Source organism: Balaenoptera physalus (assembly GCF_965194825.1).
Source record: "Balaenoptera physalus genome assembly, chromosome: 10".
NCBI lineage: Eukaryota > Metazoa > Chordata > Mammalia > Artiodactyla > Balaenopteridae > Balaenoptera > Balaenoptera physalus.
This window is the reverse complement of record NC_138889.1, coordinates 50,070,212-50,088,765: the sequence shown is the minus strand read 5'-3', so window position 1 is coordinate 50,088,765 and position 18,554 is coordinate 50,070,212. Positions and strand designations below refer to the sequence as shown.

Sequence of the window (18,554 nt, the reverse complement as noted above, 5' to 3'; positions counted from 1 at the left end):
GCAAACAGATTTCAATTTAAATCCAACTCTCATCGACAGCCATATTGAAAAGGACTCTGAGGCAGTGTCTGGTCTTAGTGGGCAGCAGTGCTATAATCCATTAGTAATGTCCTCACGGCTACAAGAGGGTTATACTCCAAAGCCCATAATCAATTAGCATTTGAAATAGCAGTCTGAATTTTAGTGGCAGATTTGCCTTTCTAATGATGTTTTGCTTAGGCTAATATTAGAATTATCTAATTTATGTTTCTAAAGCCATATACTAACTTGGAGGAGGACTGGGGCATTGTAAAATCATGTTAGGGAAACAAGATTGAGATTTTAAATTTGCAATTGATAATCCATTAAATGGTTAAATGGTAAATTCCTTGAGCACTGAGACCATGTTTCAATTACCCTAAAATTCCTTCCATTTGTTCAGAGAAGTTCCCTAGACTTAATGAGTACTCGATTAAATTTCACTGTATTAAATAGTTGAGAGTTTTAGGAGTAATTTCCTTCTAAGGAATCAGACCACTAACCAGAGAATTCTGTTCTTTTTTAGAGGCATAGGTGGAGTGGTGAATAAGGGAATTAAAATGTATCAATCACCTACTATGTGCTAAGAAGATTAAGAATTATCTTACTTAATCCTGACTGTAATTCTTTGAGTTTGGTACTAGGGTCATTCCCAGTCTCTGAGTTGAGGCTCAGAGAGGTCAAGTAACTTGCTGAATGAACCATAGTTGATCAATGGTGAGGATAGGATTCAAACTCACTAAGTTTTGATTCAAGGTCCGCGCTAGGGCCCTTACTGTTCTTCTGAAAAAGCAGTACCAGTGTGCAACATGGGGCAGAAGGAAAAGCAGTAGACCAAGAGCTTTTCTTAACATGGCTTTGGCAATGACTAGCTGTGTGACCCTGGGAAAGTCACTTCCCCTCTCTGGGCTTTTCCTTCATTATCTGTAAAGTGACTGATATGGACCCAAAAAATCTTTCCAGAGCTGTCAGGCTATCACTCTGATGGAAGAGCTAGAGACAAACAGCTGGGGGATGGTGACGGGCTGAAAAGCAAAAGCCCATGGAATAGCATTTTCAGAGACCAGAGACCTAGTCATGGTTCCACCAGCCCAGGAGCAGACAGTCTCAGAACCAACCCAGGTTCCATCAGTCCTAAAGCAAAGGGTGCCAGAGCTCCATTCCTTTTGTGTGGAGCAGGTTACGGGTTGGGCCTCTGTCGGTGTCCATAGGCTATGGACCTCATGCCCATCTGTGCACCCCACACACAGTCACTCAGTCCTGGACCTGCCTGTGGCCAAGTCCACATGAGCTGCTTGGTGCCTGATTAGGAAGGCCCCCAGAATGGTAGCAGTAAACAGGACTTGACTCACACCAGATTTTCACCACCCCAAGCCTTCTTCCTATCAGTTTACAAAAGCAAGAAACAAGGGCAGCACCAGCAGCAGCTTCCGAGGCATCCTCAGAAACAGTGCATGGAAGGAGAATCTGCAAAGTCCCTGCTACAAACGGACTCACAGCATTCCTGCTGTGGCTGTAGACTGGCTGGCGCTAGTGGCTACACACACACCCCTTACAAGGCCCAGTTCCAGGCAGAACTTTGAATTTTTAAGTATATTTTCAGCAATTACTGTAGATGCCTGAGAAACACCTCCACTCATCTCATACAGAATCACAGAACTACAGGGAAGACCCAGCAGCCTGGAATCTCTGGGGCCAAGTAAACACAGAAGGGAGGGAGAATGAATCTCTCTTCGTAACCTGGCTAGATAGAGGAAACAGAATGACAGACCACACGTAAGGTCTTGTAAGTGGGAGGAATCAAAGATCGCAGCTCGCCCGGATTCAGAGTCCCCACATCCTGAGGCAGGAAGAGGGACGGGACCCGGTGCAATCCCAGCTCCACTGCTTTCTTTCCCATCCTCTCCATCTTGTCTTCCGAGAGACTAAAGGAATTCCCATTTCCCACTATGCTTGAAAAATCAACTGATATTTTCTCTGTGCTGCCCCCTCCCCTTCTTTCTAAAATGGGTCTAACAGTCTTGTCTTGCCAAATCTCAGAGCTGCTGGGAGGAACCTAAGACGATAACACTCACAAACTGTGAATGGGTAAAGGATGAATGCTACTAAGAGACTCTGATGGCTGATTGGTGTAAACCCCCATCTCTCCAGGGAAAACTACTCAAGGCACCCCTCTTGCTGAGAATGGGGAGCAGTGACTTGTGGGAAGGAGCACAAGTAAGGAACCCCATTCTCACGATCTCCACTACCTATAGCCACCTCCTGTCACCATCACAGCTCAGTGTCCCACCTCACACCAAGACAGCCACCCCCTCCTCCATGGCCAGGTCCCAGGATGTCCTGTCTGCTATAGTTTTCTTAGGGAGGGGAGGTGGGGTTAGTGAATGAGTACCTGAGGGCCAGGATTTAATCCTCACTTCTGACACCTACGGACTACATGAGCTTGGGCGAGTCACCTGACCTGTCTCAAGGTCAATTTCCTCACACATCAAGTGGGTGTAATTACATCCCACCCTGCACCCCCAACTGCACGAGTGTTGTGAGCTCAGAAGAAATAAAAGTCATGTAAGCTCCTTGCAATCTGTTAAGCACTATCGATATATGAATTATTGTTAGTAGCCATAGTCAGACACTCTGGAGTGCTTGAAGTGAATTTCAGCATGTTCTTCTATAAAGCACCCATGTTCAAATTAGGGTCAAAATATGGATAACGAAATATGGGCACAAATAACTCCATTATTCATGATCCTGCTATCCTAAGAAGTAAGAACAGGGCTTATGTTCCCTTTGGATAACTCCTAGGTTGGAGATCACGCAGTTAATATGACTAACTCACATTCAGGAAGCCTTTCACTGCCTTCAAGGCCCCAGATTACAAAGGCAATAGATGGCAGGGCTTGGACTCAAGCCCACTTCTTCAGCATTCTGACCTCATGCTCCTCCGACCCCGCAAGTGAGTGAAAGTGGTAGGAATGTTGATGTGGAACATTTGGGTTCCTCCTAAAGTGAATAGTATGTCAGAGTTGCCACTCCTTCTTATGGAACACAAATGAAAAATTGGCTCAGTCAGAACTCATTTCCATTGCTGTTGAAACCAATTCAAACATTTCTGAAGATGTGCAAAAATGTGAGCTACTTCTCAATTTATTTTCTTCTTTAGAGATTAAAAAATGTTTCTAATTTCATACATGATCCATTTTTTAAGTAGATTCAGTTAAAAAAGTGGATATATATGTGTGTGTTTATATATATATATATAGAGAGAGAGAGAGAGAGAGAGAGGTAGAGATATGTATGTGTTTGTATACATTATTTCATTTTTAATCCAGTGTTTAATAAGTTAAAGGAGTTTAGTGAGGTTTTTAAATCAAGACTATTTCTGGCAGGAGTCCTATGGGATAAATTAAGAGACATGGAGGAGAAAGTTCTGTCCAGGAAATAAACTTAAAATTGGAATCCGTTAAGTCAGGCTCCAAGTCAGAACTACCACTTAAGGTTGAGGAAAGAAAAGGGTCCCGTCTTCCTACAGACCGCCCATCCTCCACCCGTGCCCGAGGACCTGTCCCGGCCTCTTACCTGACTCTCTCCTCTTCCGCCCTCTTGAGGGCAGCGTCCCGCTGCAGAACCTTCATGATGGCCTCTTGCTCCTCCTCCGTCAGGAAGCTTAAGTCGATCATCTTGAAACGTGTACACAAAAATGACAGTAACAAATATGGCTTAAGATTCTCAAAGCTAAACAACAGTTACTGCAGCCCAGATGATGAGAAGATGCAAAAACGAAATGAAACAGTATCTTGTTCAGTTCTTCAGCAAAAGTCTTCTATTGGCTAGGCAAAAGTTTTAGGCGGCTGATGGCAAAATCCTCAGCGCCCTTTCCCTCGAGGAAGCAGTGCTCTGTGGGATGATGTCGAGAAGAGGCTCTCGGGATGCTGCCTTGCTTGCCAGACAGGTCACCTGTTCCTACAGCGGCGGTCCTGCTCACGCCCCCTCTCCTGGACCAGTCTGAGCACAGCTTATTCTCCTCCCGTCCGACGTCAACTTGATGAGAGGCAACAGCATCTGAGCATCACACACCTGCGGAATCGTCAGACAGTAAACACCACACGGTGAGAGGCAGTTCCTATAAGCATTGCTCGCTATTTTAAGATTTAAAACATGTCTGGGGGGAAGAGAACTGACCATGTGAGATGGTGTCTGAGATCAGGGAAACCAGTTCTGCCAGCTTCTTGAGCAAATAGAAAATGGGTCATGAAACATGCTTCAACTCAATTCCGGACCGCCAAGATGGAGAGCGCACAAAAAACGCCTGTCAATGTTTAACCATCCACAGAGGGAAGAGATGGTTGCAAAAAGGAGGTGGGTCTCTCTGAAAACTCATGGGACGGTAGGCTAAAAGGTCACGCTAAAGGTCAGGAAGACCAGGGAGATCTTATTCCAGTTGTCAAGTGATCACCGGTAGGAAACTAGAAATAAAAATTCAAAAATGCTCACTTCTTCATGCATAGGGACATTCCACTACAGTATATCTGTGCTCCGTAATGACAAGAGAATTAGTATTAGGTAGAGGTAATCTGCACAACAATGGGAATTGTTATTCTCCACTTAGTCCCACCTCTAACTTTTGCTCGACCTGTAGCAACTCACCTAGCTTGTCTCCCTTCATTTCCAAGGAGAAAGAACACTTACTGGTGTTGTGTATATAATCTGGGGGAAAGGAAGAGGCAGAATTTCAAAACTCCTCAACATTCAAAGTGAGCATTTTTGCGTAGAACCATGGGCAAGAATCCTATTTTCTTTGAGGCATTTTAAACCCATGAGCAATGAGAAGTAGATGAGACCTACAGAATGCCACAGCCAGGTGGAACTTCAGAGATTACTCCAGGGTGGGGGCCCTTTAACAAGCACAGTACTGCATACACAGTAGACACTAAAAAACATGGGTTTAGTAAATTTTAAAGCAGCTCTACTTAAGAAAATACAGTGTGTACACTAGTAATTTTTATGAATAAATTCTTTGCTCTTTGGCAAAACAGAATTACTAGGAAGTACTCGCACCACTACTTGCTAACTACAAACCATTAGGCAAGTTACCTAACCACTCTGAGGCTCAGGTTTCTCGTTAGGACATCCCTCGCAGGTTGTCAGGATTAAATGAAATAATGAATATAAAAGAGTGCATATCTTGCATCCTGTACCAAAAATAGCTAAAAATATATTCTAGCTTCCTTTCTGAGTTCACACTTTTGTCCCATCCAGCTGAATAAGAGTGTACTGGTTACATAATTTCCTTTTCTCTTTCGTATCTTTCTGATCTCCCCCATGAAGCTTGGACTTCATAGGCAGGTACTCAGGTGACCTTTATTTTATCTTCCTGTAGCTCTTTGCATATTGCCCACAGTGATGACTCAAATAAATATTAAGACAACACTTCACACTTACTTTTTTTAATTTGCCTGCACTTGCATATGTTACTGCCTGCTTGTTTGTCTTGAAAAATAACTCATCCTTCAAGATGAAAGTCACCACCTCCAGGAAGCCTTCCCTCACTCCCATAGCCAGAGTTAAATGCTGTAGTAGATTCGATTATTCCTAACTCTTCACTTCCTCCCTGAAACAGAGCTATACAACCATGTTGCCACTACAGTAAGCAGAGTATTCATCCCTATCTTTCTGGTGGTGGGCTTGGCCTGTGACTTACTTTGGCCAATGGAACGTTATAAATGTGATGCAAGCATAGTCTGTGGATGTGCTTGTGTGGTTTGGCTTGGCTTCTTGTACTCTGGCCACAGACCACAAGAAGAGCTTGTCCCAGGTAGCCACTGCCTCTTCAGTCAGGGTCTCAGAAAAAGAGATACAAGAACAGACCAGAACCTGAACCACCTGAAGCAGGGCCACCTTCGCTGGCCTGTAGGTATTGAAGCAAGAAGTAAATATTTTTTGTTGGAAGCCACTGAGGTTTGGGGTTGTTATACAACAGACAGTTTTGTAGCAGGAACTTAACTAACACAAAAACTTTCTCCTCCACCTACGTATCTCCACCGTTATAATTATCTGTCTGCTCTCCATCTCTCCCATCTGACTGTGAGTCTCTCAACGTGAAGAAATAAGTGAATGAGTTGGGACTTCCTTGGTGGCACAGTGGTTAAGAATCCGCCTGCCAATGCAGGGGACATGGGTTCGAGCCCTGGTCTGGGAAGATCCCACATGCCATGGAGCAACTAAGCCCGTGGGCCACACTACTGAGCCTGCACTCTAGTGCCCACGAGCCACAACTACTGAGCCCGGGTGCCGCAACTACTGAAGGTTGCATGCCTAGAGCCCATGCTCCGCAACAGGAGAAGCCACTGTAATGAGAAACCTGTGCACCGCAACAAAGAGTAGTCCCCGCTCACTGCAACTAGAGAAAGCCCGTGCTCAGCAATGAAGACCCAATGCAGCCAAAAATAAATATATAAATTAATTAATTTAAAAAAAGAAAAGAAATAAGTGAATGAGTAAATGAATTAGTGAACCTAATCCAAATAGACAACTTCACCAGGGGATGGCTATCTCAATTCTTTCATGCACAGTAGCTTTCTTTCATGTGCAGTAACTTCCTTAGATCTCAAAGGCTGGCAAGGAAATAGATTCAGGCCACATTCTTGGAACCATGTCCCTCATGAGGCATCACACTGCCTCCCAGTTTCAATGGGAGATTGTTTTTAAGTTCAGTGAGTCGAGGACAGGAAGAGAACAAAGGAGAAAAACAACTTAAATTTTCCAGCAGTGGTAATTGGCAGGGGGGCTAAAGGGAGAAATGCTGGTTTCCACACCTTCAAATAGGACTATAAGCTTCTGTGTAAAAGCTTCTAGGGTTGGGGCTTCCCTGGTGGCGCAGTGGTTGAGAGTCTGCCTGCCAATGCAGGGAACACGGGTTCAAGCCCTGGTCTGGGAAGATCCCACACGCCGCGGAGCAACTGGGCCCGTGAGCCACAATTACTGAGCCTGCATGTCTGGAGCCTGTGCTCCGCAGCAAGAGAGGCCACGACAGTGAGAGGCCCGCGCACCGCGATGAAGAGTGGCCCCCACTTGCCGCAACTAGAGAAAGCCCTCGCGCAGAAACGAAGACCCAACACAGCCATAAATAAGTAAATAAATAAAATTTAAAAAAAAAAGCTTCTAGGGTTAAGTCTTTCCTAAAAATAGGCTATTTGGTGAGGCAAAGGGCAATGTCCTTATTTTACAAAGAAGTGAAGTGCTCGAACCCTAGACTCCTAATTGGGTAGCAGGGAGTGACTACCCGGCCAGATCGTGGGAAAGCCCTCAGATGGCAATCAAGCCTCTTCAGTACGAGGTGCCCCCCCAACTCCCAATATTCTGGATGATATCTATCATGAGAGCTAACCAATTTCATTCATTCATTCAACAAACATTTATAGAGAGCCTATTATGTGCCTGACACTGTTCTAAGCACTGGAGATACATTAATGAATAAGACATTAAAAACTTCCCGTCCTTGTACAGTGTATATGTCAGTTGGAGGGGATAATGACCAAAGTAAATAATAAAAACATAAATAAAAAATAAAAACAATTATGTAACTTTTGGGAAGGTGATAAGAGCTCTGGAGGAAGACAAAGCTGGGAAGGGAATAATAAGTTGAGGGGCATTGGAGTTTTAAAGAGAGTGGCTAGGGTAGGTCTCATTGAGAAGATGATATCTGAGCAAAAACTTGCCAGCGATGAGGGAACGAGCCACGCAGGTATCAGAGGGTCCTGAGGTGGAAGTGTATTTGACATGTTCAAGAAACTTCAAGGGAGCCAGTGCTGGAAGGCCAGTGTGCCAGGAGGAGAAAAGGATGGAGTGGGTCAGAAAGGAAATAGGTCAGACTGTATTGGGCTTTGCAAGGACTGTAAGATTTCTGCAGCAGCAATAAGGGAAGGCAGAAAAAAAAGAAGGTAATAAATATTTACTGGGCACCTCCTAACGCCTGGCACTTTACATATATCATCTCATTGGATCCTCACAAAGATCTGAGGGAGGTATTTTGTTACCTTTGTTTTTCAAATGAGGACCATGAGGCCCAGGGAGGTGTCTGCCACCAAGCTTGTGTGTGGTGGGGCTGGCATTTGCCAGTGGCTTTGTTAGAATAGGTCACCCCGATATTGACATCTCATTTAATTCTCCCCTGCACACAGATCCTCAAACTGCGGAAGCAGAAAAACGCTCTTCTGTCTGGCTGTGGACCCTCATTATCTGCTTAAGCATAAAAGAATCATTGGCCTAGAGCTGGCTGTCAGCATGGAGGCAACCTCAGTGCAAAAATTCGGGAGGGATGAATCTTGGCAACAGGGATGCCTGACGTGTTTACAGAAGGAGTAGCTCCCAGGATGAGCAAACAGTTCTCCTTAGGTTCAGCCCTCCCTCCCATCCTCCTCATGCTGCTGAATATGAATATGACAAAGCCATATTCCCAGGCTTAAAACCCTTCACCAACTTCCCACTGTCCACTGGCTAAGGCTCAAAGTCCTTACCGTGGCCTGTAGGGCTCTCCGTGAACTCATACCTGCTTTCTTCTCCAAGCTCTTTTCCTGCCCCACTGAACTTTTTCAGCTCCTTTTGCCTTCAGGCCTTTGCATATGCTTGTCTTGGCTCCTAGAATACCCTTTCCTGAGAAAATACCTCTTGGGTCTCAGGTGAGATGTCACTTATTGCACAGAAGCCTTCCCCATCCTCCCAAGGCCAGGTTAGGTGCCCCTCTGGAGTGCTCCGTTAGCACCTAACTTCCTCACTCAGGATACTCACCACACCATCTCGAATCCCATCTACTCACATCTGTCCTCCACTAGTTTATGCGCAAGGCCAGGGCCTCTAAGTGCTTTGTATGCCCACCCAGCACCTGCCACTGTGGCACCCATCTACGTACTAGGCACTCAGGTATTTCATACGGGAACACGGGTGGAAGGAGACTGAGCTTCCACTTCCCCCTTCACGTGAACCTGGCTCTAGGGTCCATCATTGAAAAAGCAGGTCCATGTTATTCACTGGGTTCCAGCTCCAGGTCCTTCACATGACTGTCTGGTTTAAATAAATTACATGACTTCTCCAAGCCTCAGTTTCCTCACCTGTATGATGGGTCTCTTCACTCCTACCTTCCCTTCCTTATGGAGATTACTGTGAGGCTCTGGCGAGAAGGAAGAAAGTGTCGAGGACAAGTAAGGAATGAGCAGCCACAGGAGCAGCAGGTGAAAGGGAAATGTGAGGGCTCCAAATGCAAACTGTGCTTAATTCAAATTTTCCTTGCGTCATTTTGAAATGCATAGAAATACCGAATGACTATGTTGTATAACAGGAACTATCATAGTATTGTAGGCCAATTATACTTCAAAAACAAACAAACTCACAGAAAAAGAGATCAGATTTATGGTTACCAGAGGTGGGGAGTGGGGAGAGGGGGAATTGGAGCAAGGCAGCCAAAAGGGACAAACTTCCAGTTACAAGATAAATAAATACTAAGGAGGTAATGTGCAACCTGACAATTATAATTAACACTGCTGCGTGTTAAATATGAAAGTTGTTAAGAGAGTGAATCCTAAGAGTTCTCATCACAAGGAAAAACACTTTTTCTATTTCTTTAATTTTGTATCTACATGACATGATGGATGTTCACTAAACTTACTCTGATAATCACTTCATGGTGTATTTAAGTCAAATCATTATGCTGTACACCTTCAACTTATACAGTACTGTATGTCAATTGTATTTCACTGAAACTGAAAGAAACAAACAAACAAAATAGTTTGCATGTGTCAGCCCTGCTATGCCACATCTGTAGAAGCCTATACTCTTCTCTTTGTCAGCTGTCCAAAAGGCCCCAAACAGCTGGTGTTTGCTTTTGATGGCAGCAAAGAGAAGAGCTAGGCTTGCAGGCCTAATCTCCAACATTCTGCCAACCAAACCCAGGTTAAAGTCTGATTAACAGCAGCATTCGTTCCCCCAACTCTCTCTGCACCTTCTCCTTTCCCAGATGGCTGCTGCTGTACCAAAGCCTGCGGACCTCAAGGAAGGGGAGGAAAACTTAAGTAGTGACTCTCACATGATGAGGTTTTCAGAAGAGAAGCAAATTGTTCTGACAGCCCCATGACATCACAACAGTCTGAAAGGAAGACAGCATTCATGTTCTCCCTGAATCTGCTTTGTTGAGAGAAAGATGAACTTCCTCCTTCACTCAGGGGTTCCTCACATGATGTTTTCTAAGCCTCTCACCATCTTGGTCATTTTTCTCCGGGCTGAAAAGTGAGCAGGTGGTGTTAAGATCCTTCATACACAGGAGGTCAGTTAATCACTCTGCCCACCCAGTATGGCAGGTCTTCTCCACATCGTGCAGATAACACTGGGCTCGAGGACTTCAGTAACTTGTCCACAGTCGCTCAATCAGAATGTGATTTGGAACCCAGGGCTGTTAAGATTCTAAAGCTGCCACTTTTAATCTTTCATTACACCCCTCCCCCCTTATTCTCTGAGAAGTCACACAGCTAGTTAGGCACAAAGATGAAACGAGACCCCCAGGTGTCCCGATTCCCAGCCCAGTCCTGTTTTCACCCAGCTGTTCCTCCTTCTGGACGTCCTACTTTTCTCTTTGTCATTTCCTATGAGTGAATTGCACTGGCCCTCAAAGCACGGCATGCTCTGCAGAACTTGCCAGGAAAAGGAAAATGATTGGGCCCTTTGGGTTTGTTTTACGGATAGACATGGAAAAGAAGACAAGCATGGATAGAGGGAAAAAGGCACCTGTGTCAATATGCGGGTGTTTATATGTGCTCATTAGACTCTGAGAATGGTAGCAATCCCAGGAACCAGAAACTATCACTAAAAGAAGTTTCTTCAGAGGTGCTTAAACTCAATCAGAATGTTGTTGTTGCTGTTGATAATAGAAATGTGCTTATGTGAACAGCAAACTTTGTCCACAGCACTGTCAGGAAACAACGCTGTATGAATATTTTGTTTCTGCATGGTCCCTGCTTTCATCAGTCTACTAAAAAACATGTAAATTACTCAATCTACTGTGTTGCCTAAATTGGGCTTCTTGAGAGGAAAGAACCATCGCCTTGTGACTGGTTCAAAGTAGCTTCTCAAAAACAACCTGAGTTGAATGAATAAATAAAACGAACAAATGAAATGAACCTGGGAAGAAGCGAACAAATGAAAAAATATAGATGGAATAAGAAAGAATAATTTATCCAATAAGTTTCTGTTTTATTTTTTCACAGGGGAACAACTGAAAGTCAAAACTGACAGGCACCGTAAGATACAAAGCTTTCACTTTTGTGAGGATTCTTCCAAAAGTGGAAGAAATTTTTCTACTTCAGTCACCTCCTTCAGCCCCAGGGCTGATGCAACTGATGGGTAACATTTCCCATAGACTGACTTGGTGATCTCAAACTAAGGATGAAGAAAGTGCAGAGAAGGAAAGACTACTCATATGTGACAATGCTCCCTACACCTTAATCTCCTCTTCAAACCTAATGATAATGTCTCTGGATTTCTAGAAAAGCTCACCTTCTGCCATTCCTAGGCAAGTTTAGACTTATGGTACCCATAGGAATCAAAGAGTTTAATCAAGTCCCAGTCAAGGGTAAGATAATGGGCCACGTGAAGAAGACAGTATCACACACACCCTACCTTCGTACAAGTACTATGTCAAGTACTAATAAAGGAGGCACAAACCAAGTGTCAGGGGCCACAGGGATTTAGGAAGGAGATCAAATGAGAAGAGCCTTGGAGGCTGAGAAGAAGGGAGCGGGCATTCTGGGCAAGTGCACTGGCCATGAAACCATGAAGGTAGGGTGTTCAAAAAGAAGACTGGTAACTGGAGTGTAGGGTACAAATGGGGAAACAGTATCTGGGGTCAGACCCTGAGGGGCCTGAAATGCCAAAGGAGGGAACTGGAACTGGAATTTTTCACATTTTTCAGTCTTGATAAATGTGCCTGAACTACCCTTTTAATCTGTATTGTCTTGGAATATCAGGATTTCAAAAGATAAAAACAGTAAAGAGAAAGGAGCTGGGGAAATGGGCAGCTGAAAATTCATATTAATCTTCACACTTGGGCTGAAAACTCAAATCTAAAAAAAGGGATGACAACCTATGAAAGGGATGACTTACAACACATCAAGGAGCTTTAAGACAGTATAACAAGGTTCATCGGACATCGCACGGAGCTGCTGTAAGAGCCAACACAGTCATGGGCTCTTATTGGTTACACAGCTTGGGAAGCACCTGGAGCCCTGCCTCAGTTCAAAATGCCAGATGGAAACTTCCTCTCCCTTTGCCATGGCAGCATTCACCACAGATCTCAACTCTGGAAGAGATTAGGTCGTATGTCCCAAATGTTGGAATAGTGTACACCGTCTCTGCCCTTAGAGAACTTATATTCCAGAAAGGAAGACAGATATTGAACAAGCCTGAGAAGTCCTACAAAACAGAAGAGCAGGGTGCCTTAAAACTTTTAACCAGGGGGCTTAATGTAGTTTCGGGGGGCCAGGGAAGGCTTCCTTGAAGAATTATGATCTCTGTCAACGGTCAACTCTACAGTGATATCTAAATTGGGAGTTCTACCACCTTAATTAATCAAACTTATCATTGCTTGTATCAAAATATGGCTGACGAGCAGATTTCCAGACATTGCTTAAGACCCACTGAATCAAGATCTTCAGGGACAAGGCCCAGGAATCTGCATTTTCTAAAATGTTCCCACAGGATGCAGATGTTTGGCCAGGTTTGGCAATCGCAGCTATAAAGGATTCCCAACAGGTCAGAAATGGCTGACGTCTGGTTAAAGAGTACAGCAAAATTAAGCATGTTAATTTGTACATCAATTGTTTTCCAGCTGTAACAAGAGCAAACGCAAAAATGAAGCAATGGCTGAATCATGGAGTCATAACCAGTTCTTCGTGCAGATGAGGAAGCTGAGACACAGAGGGGTTAGACCAACTGCTTAACGTCACACAGCTACCGAATGTGAGAGGTGGGACACTCAGAGGAGACCTCCTTTATCTTCCAGGACAGATACAGTTTCAACCCACATAAGGATTTGCAAACGGGCTAATAAAATGGGTTGAGATACATTTCCCAGCACCCCTGAAAGCAGCACATTGATGATAACAACAGGCATTGCAGATGAATTCTAGATTTAATTATTTTCTAGGTTTCAAATTCAGAGGAAGGGAGTGGAAGAACCAGCTGATTTATTAACCAGGCTGGAATTAAACCCAGGATCATAAAGTTAACTGAACTGTAGCAGTCCTCAGCTCTGACTTTAAAAGGACTACATAAACCCTCACTTTTGGTACAATCATGTACATTCCTACTCAGCCTGGCAGTGAGGGACTCTCTCCAAATGTACAAACTCAGGGGTTCCCAAACCTGGCTGTATATTAGCATCACCTGAAAAACTTTAAAAAAAAAATATCCGTGCCTAGGCCTCTTTCCCTTCCTCCCACCCCATGCCAGTGATTCTGATTTAACTGGTCTGGGGTGAGACCTTACCCGAGATTTTTTTTTTAAGCTACTCGGGGGGTTTGAATGTGCAGCCAGCACTGAGGTCACCGAACTCACTGGTCCTCTCCTCTTTCTGGCCCCTGCTCAAATTTAAGACCTAGGGTGAGGCAAGAAAGATGCTCAGGGCCCCAAATTCAAGGAGGCGAGGTTGTGTGAGCACAGCACAGTGTACTGCAGCATGCTGAGAGTGAGGCCTCCTTACCAGTCGGGCACCCAGGCACACGACGTAAGGAGACGCTCACTCTCAGGGTACGGCAAGTGCAGTGCCAGTACTTGTGTGACCTTTTCTCCATAGATTTGTGCCCTGGGTGCCTTATGTGCCTCACCCTTGGCCCAGACCTGCTCAAATCTCTCTGGTCAGGCCATTAATGAACCCATCAAAGAGACATCAAGTTCTTTTTTTTTTTTTTTTTAATTTATTTATTTTATTTTATTTTTTTTATTTTTGGCTGTGTTGGGTCTTCATTGCTGCATGCGGGCTTTCTCTAGTTGCGGCGAGTGGGGGCTAATCTTCGTTGCGGTGCGTGGGCTTCTCATTGCAGTGGCTTCTCTTGTTATGGAGCATGGGCTCTAGGTGTACGAGCTTCAGTAGTTGCGGCACACAGGCTCAGTAGTTGTGGCTCGCAGGCTCTAGAGCACAGGCTCAGTAGTTGTGGTGCACGGGCTTAGTTGCTCCGCAGCATGTGGGATCTTCCCAGACCAGGGCTCGAACCCATGTCCCCTGCATTGGCAGGCGGATTCTTAACCACTGCGCCACCAGGGAAGCCCTCAAGTTCTTTTTTTGTTTTTTTTCATTGAATTTATTACTAATACTATTATTATTATCATTAAGTAACATACATTTTCTTTGTTAAAAAAATGTTTGAAAATCACAAAATCATACAAGGTATAAAGTAAATGACCTCTTTTTCTCTCACACTTACCAACTTCATTTCAGAGAAGTAATCATTGTTTTACACTGTATTATATGTCAATTCAGGCATTTTCTATTCAGATGCTCATATCACATATCTCAACAAAAAAGTGGATATTGTTTCTGTGACTTGGGTTTTAAAAATTTAACAATACTCTTTCAATATTTTTGTTTCTATGTTAGAATAGACAGATATGTGCCATTTTTCTTTAATTTTTCCTTTTTTTATTTTGAAATTAAAAAATTAATTTCAAGCTCATAAAAAACTGCAAGAATGGCACAAAGAATGTCTATATACTCTGCATACATTATATTAGTTTGAAAGTGCTGCTATAACAAAAACCAAAAAGATGGGCGACTTCAACAGTAGAAATTTATTTTCTCATAGTTCTGGAGGCTACAAGTCCAAGATCAAGGTATCAGAAGGTTTCATTTCTTCTGAGTCTTTTCTCCTTGTCTTGAAGATGGCCACCTTCCCATGATGTTCTCACATAGTCTTTCCTCTATGAAATACCACCCTAGTGTAAGATACATCAAGTTCTTAACTGTGTGCAAGGTCTTTCTTGCTCCTCTCTGAGAGACACTTGTTTTGAAATGGATACAGGTGGATAATGCCGACCACATGCATTAACTATCCCCCTTGACATAAGAGGCTGCTGTGATGGAGTAGGACGCACTGAATTTAGAGTCAAAAGATGCTTGGAAGGGGACTGATCTTTCATTAGTTCTTTGGCAGTTCCCCTACGGACTCTGGGTTTGTTTCTTGGTCTGTGCTACATAGACAGTAAGGCCTACCTTACAGGGTTACCGTGAGGATGACACTGGGCTGTAGGTTAAATGGTCTGGGACATAGTAAGGGCTTCATAAACACCAGCTGACAATAAATCTTCAACATTTCACCAACTCAATCACCTTTCTATGCTACCTTGAGGTTGGAATGTTACTGCTGCTGCTTTTTCTATTTGTCTCCCTCTTCTAACCTCCCACCCTATTGTAAGAAAGAGTCAAATTCCTGGTTTCAGCAAACACCCCCATCCCCAGAGGCCTTTCAGTAGATAAAAAAATCTAAATTGGGAATTGGGGTTTGGCAGTAGAGAGGGTGGGTAGGAGGATCCCATTTTTAAATTACCAAAACTCTTCTAAACCTTCTCGTCTTAGGCCAGGACCTCCGCTTTAGAAAATCAAGAGCCAAGAGTCTGACATTTTGGTCTCTGGTTCTACATTAACAGCCCTTCTCTAATTCTTCTTCCTCTAGAGGTGGGCAGCGAGGCGCCTCGGCATCCCCGTGTCCTCAGCACCTGGTATGGTGCCTGATTTACAACAGGTACCTCATTGGTTGAATAAAGGGAAGAAAAAAGAGATTACAGGGACAAAAAGCTTTGTCAAGTTATCGTCCACAGATGTGTTTGTTAACTCCCTGGTAGGCAGAATAAGGGTCCTCCAAAGATGTCCACATCCTAATTCTTGGAACTTGTGAATATGGTAAACGGTAAAAGGGACGTTACATACGTGATTAAGGATATCGTGACGGGGAAATTATCCCGGATTATTTCAGCAGACCCAGTGGAATCACAAGGTCCTCATAAGGATGCAAGATGGTCTAAAAGAGAGAGGGGAGATGTGAGGATGAAGACAGGTTGGAGTGATGAGCTTTGAAGGTGGAGGACGGGACCATGAGCCAAGGAATGCAGACAGCCTCTACCAGCTGGGAGAGGCCGGGAAACGTTCTCCCACCAGAGCCTCCAGCAGGACCTCAGCTATGCCGACTGCTTGACTTTATCCTGTAAGACTCATTTCGGACTTCTGACCTCCAGAACTGTAAGATAATAAATTTGTGTTGTTTCAAGCCACTAAGTTTGTGGTAATTTGCACTGCAGTAATAGGAAACTAATACAGCCTGAGGATAGATGATGTGCCTTATTCATCTCTGAACCCCCAGTTTGTTGCCTGGAACTCTGTTGACTAAATACATCTTTTTTTTTTTTTTTTTTTTTTTAGCCACTGGAATTTTGTTTTTTTTTTAATTTATGGCTGTGTTGGGTCTTCGTTTTTTCTGTGCGAGGGCTTTCTCTAGTTGCGGCAAGCAGGGGCCACTCTTCATCGCGGTGCGCGGGCCTCTCACTATCGCGGCCTCTCTTCTTGCGGAGCACAGGCTCCAGACGCGCAGGCTCAGTAATTGCGGCTCACGGGCCCAGCTGCTCCGCGGCATGTGGGATCCTCCCAGACCAGGGCTCGAACCCGTGTCCCCTGCATCGGCAGGCAGATTCTCAACCACTGTGCCACCAGGGAAGCCCTAAATACATCTTTAAAAGCAACACTGAGAGCGGATGCTTTCCTCTCCTTGCCATATAGCCAATCAGTTGCCAGGTTCGGTTGACTGAACCTCTGCACTCTCCCTCCAATTCAACCCCTTCTCTCCTTTTCTACCACTCATTTAGAAGGGAACATGAACTGAACATGGCTTTTTTACTTCCTGGTTCACCCTACTTCTGGCTACCATATACTGTCCAGCTAGACTCATATTCCAAAGCCCCACTTTGAGCTTGCCATACTCAATTTAAAAACCTTCCCTAGCTCTTCCCTGATGGCAGAGTAAGTCCAAATTCCTAGTATTGATGTACTTCTCATCCCAAGCTCCCTATCCAATCTTATTTTCCATGGACCCTTTCTCACCCTGTGAATTCCAGCCAAATCACTCCTCAATATCAGCTCTACACTATTATCACCAGACCTTTGTTCTTGCTGTTCTCGTCACCTAGAATGTCTTTCCCTTATATCTGCACACATCCAAACCTTACCAATCACTCAAGCCCCAGCTTAAATGACACCTACTCCATGAAGCTGCTCCTGCAGCCCCCTGCCCCTCAAAAATATCCCTTCCACAAGCTAGCAATAATTACTTCTTTCACTGAGCCCTCGTAGCTCTTATCTGTACATCTGTCATCTGAAGTAGGAAACAGCACAGGCTCTAGAGTCAGACCTGGGTACAATGTGACCCTCTTGTGCAAGTTACTTAGCTTCTCTGAGCCTCAGGCTTCTCATCTGTAAAATGGGCATCATACCTGTCTTACTGGGTTGTTAAGAAGATTTAAGCTCATATATAAGTGCCCAATACAATAAGCATTCAACAATTACATAAACATTACAGAAACTTATAAACATATCAAATTCCCACTTCTAGACTCTTTAAGGGAAAGACTTATGTCCACTTCATTTTTGTAGCCACACAGTATCTTGTACATAGTAGTAAAAAAAACAACTCTTAAATATTAAGTAAGTCACTGAAGTGTTGGGAGTATCTCCTCAGGCTTCCTGTTCTGTGAATAGTAAGGATGGCCTCATTTTTCTCCATTTAAGAGAGAAGGGGAGAAGTATTCTGGTTCTCTTTCGGATCATCTGTGTTAGACAGAATTCTTAAGATAGAAACTTTGTAAGACCTACTCCCTTTGGTTAATGCCTCTCAACTACCATTCAACCCAACCAACAATTTTAAATGAGTATTGTTTTCATTAGCATAAGTTATACATTGTTATTTTAATGTCACTGAGTTCTAGATCAGAAAATAGCTGTTATTCCGGAGCCAGCGGGACAAAGTTCACTTTTACTCCATCATGTCTAGAAATCCCATGCTGGACATGATCCTTCATTCCTCAGTTGGGTATGCAACAGTTACCTTCCTTTAAAGGCATCCCTTAAACCACTTTTATGCTAGAGGAGAAACTTGGCCCTTTATTTCTCAATCTAGTTGGCAGCATCATGAAGAGGAAAGAACATGAGATTTAAAGTCATACGATCTGGTTTGAAAACGAGTCACCCACTGACTAGCTTGGTGACCACGAACATAGCACTTACCTGAGTCTCCATTTCCTCCTTTCTAAAATTGATTCTAACCACTGCCCACCTCCCTTGCTGAATTACTACAGGGGGCCAACGAGACCACATATGGAAAGCCAGTTTGTGAACTGCAAAAATGCTTTACAGCTATATTTATCCCTTTACCTTCTAACACAGCGTGAGCTCCAAACAGACACCCATAAGATTAGACAGAAGTAAGGGTTCACAGAGCACTCCAGAAGAAATGAAG

At 44.0% G+C, this 18,554-nt stretch overlaps 1 protein-coding gene across 1 annotated transcript in view; it reads right to left on the bottom strand.

Moving 5' to 3' along the window:
- The window catches only part of SYTL2 (synaptotagmin like 2), a 77,220-nt gene that overhangs the window by 53,333 nt on the left and 5,333 nt on the right, over nt 1–18,554 (bottom strand). The window contains 1 exon segment of the mRNA XM_082410108.1: nt 3,595–4,092. Within this exon segment, the coding sequence (XP_082266234.1) occupies nt 3,595–3,695 (101 nt within the window). The 5' untranslated portion in view covers nt 3,696–4,092.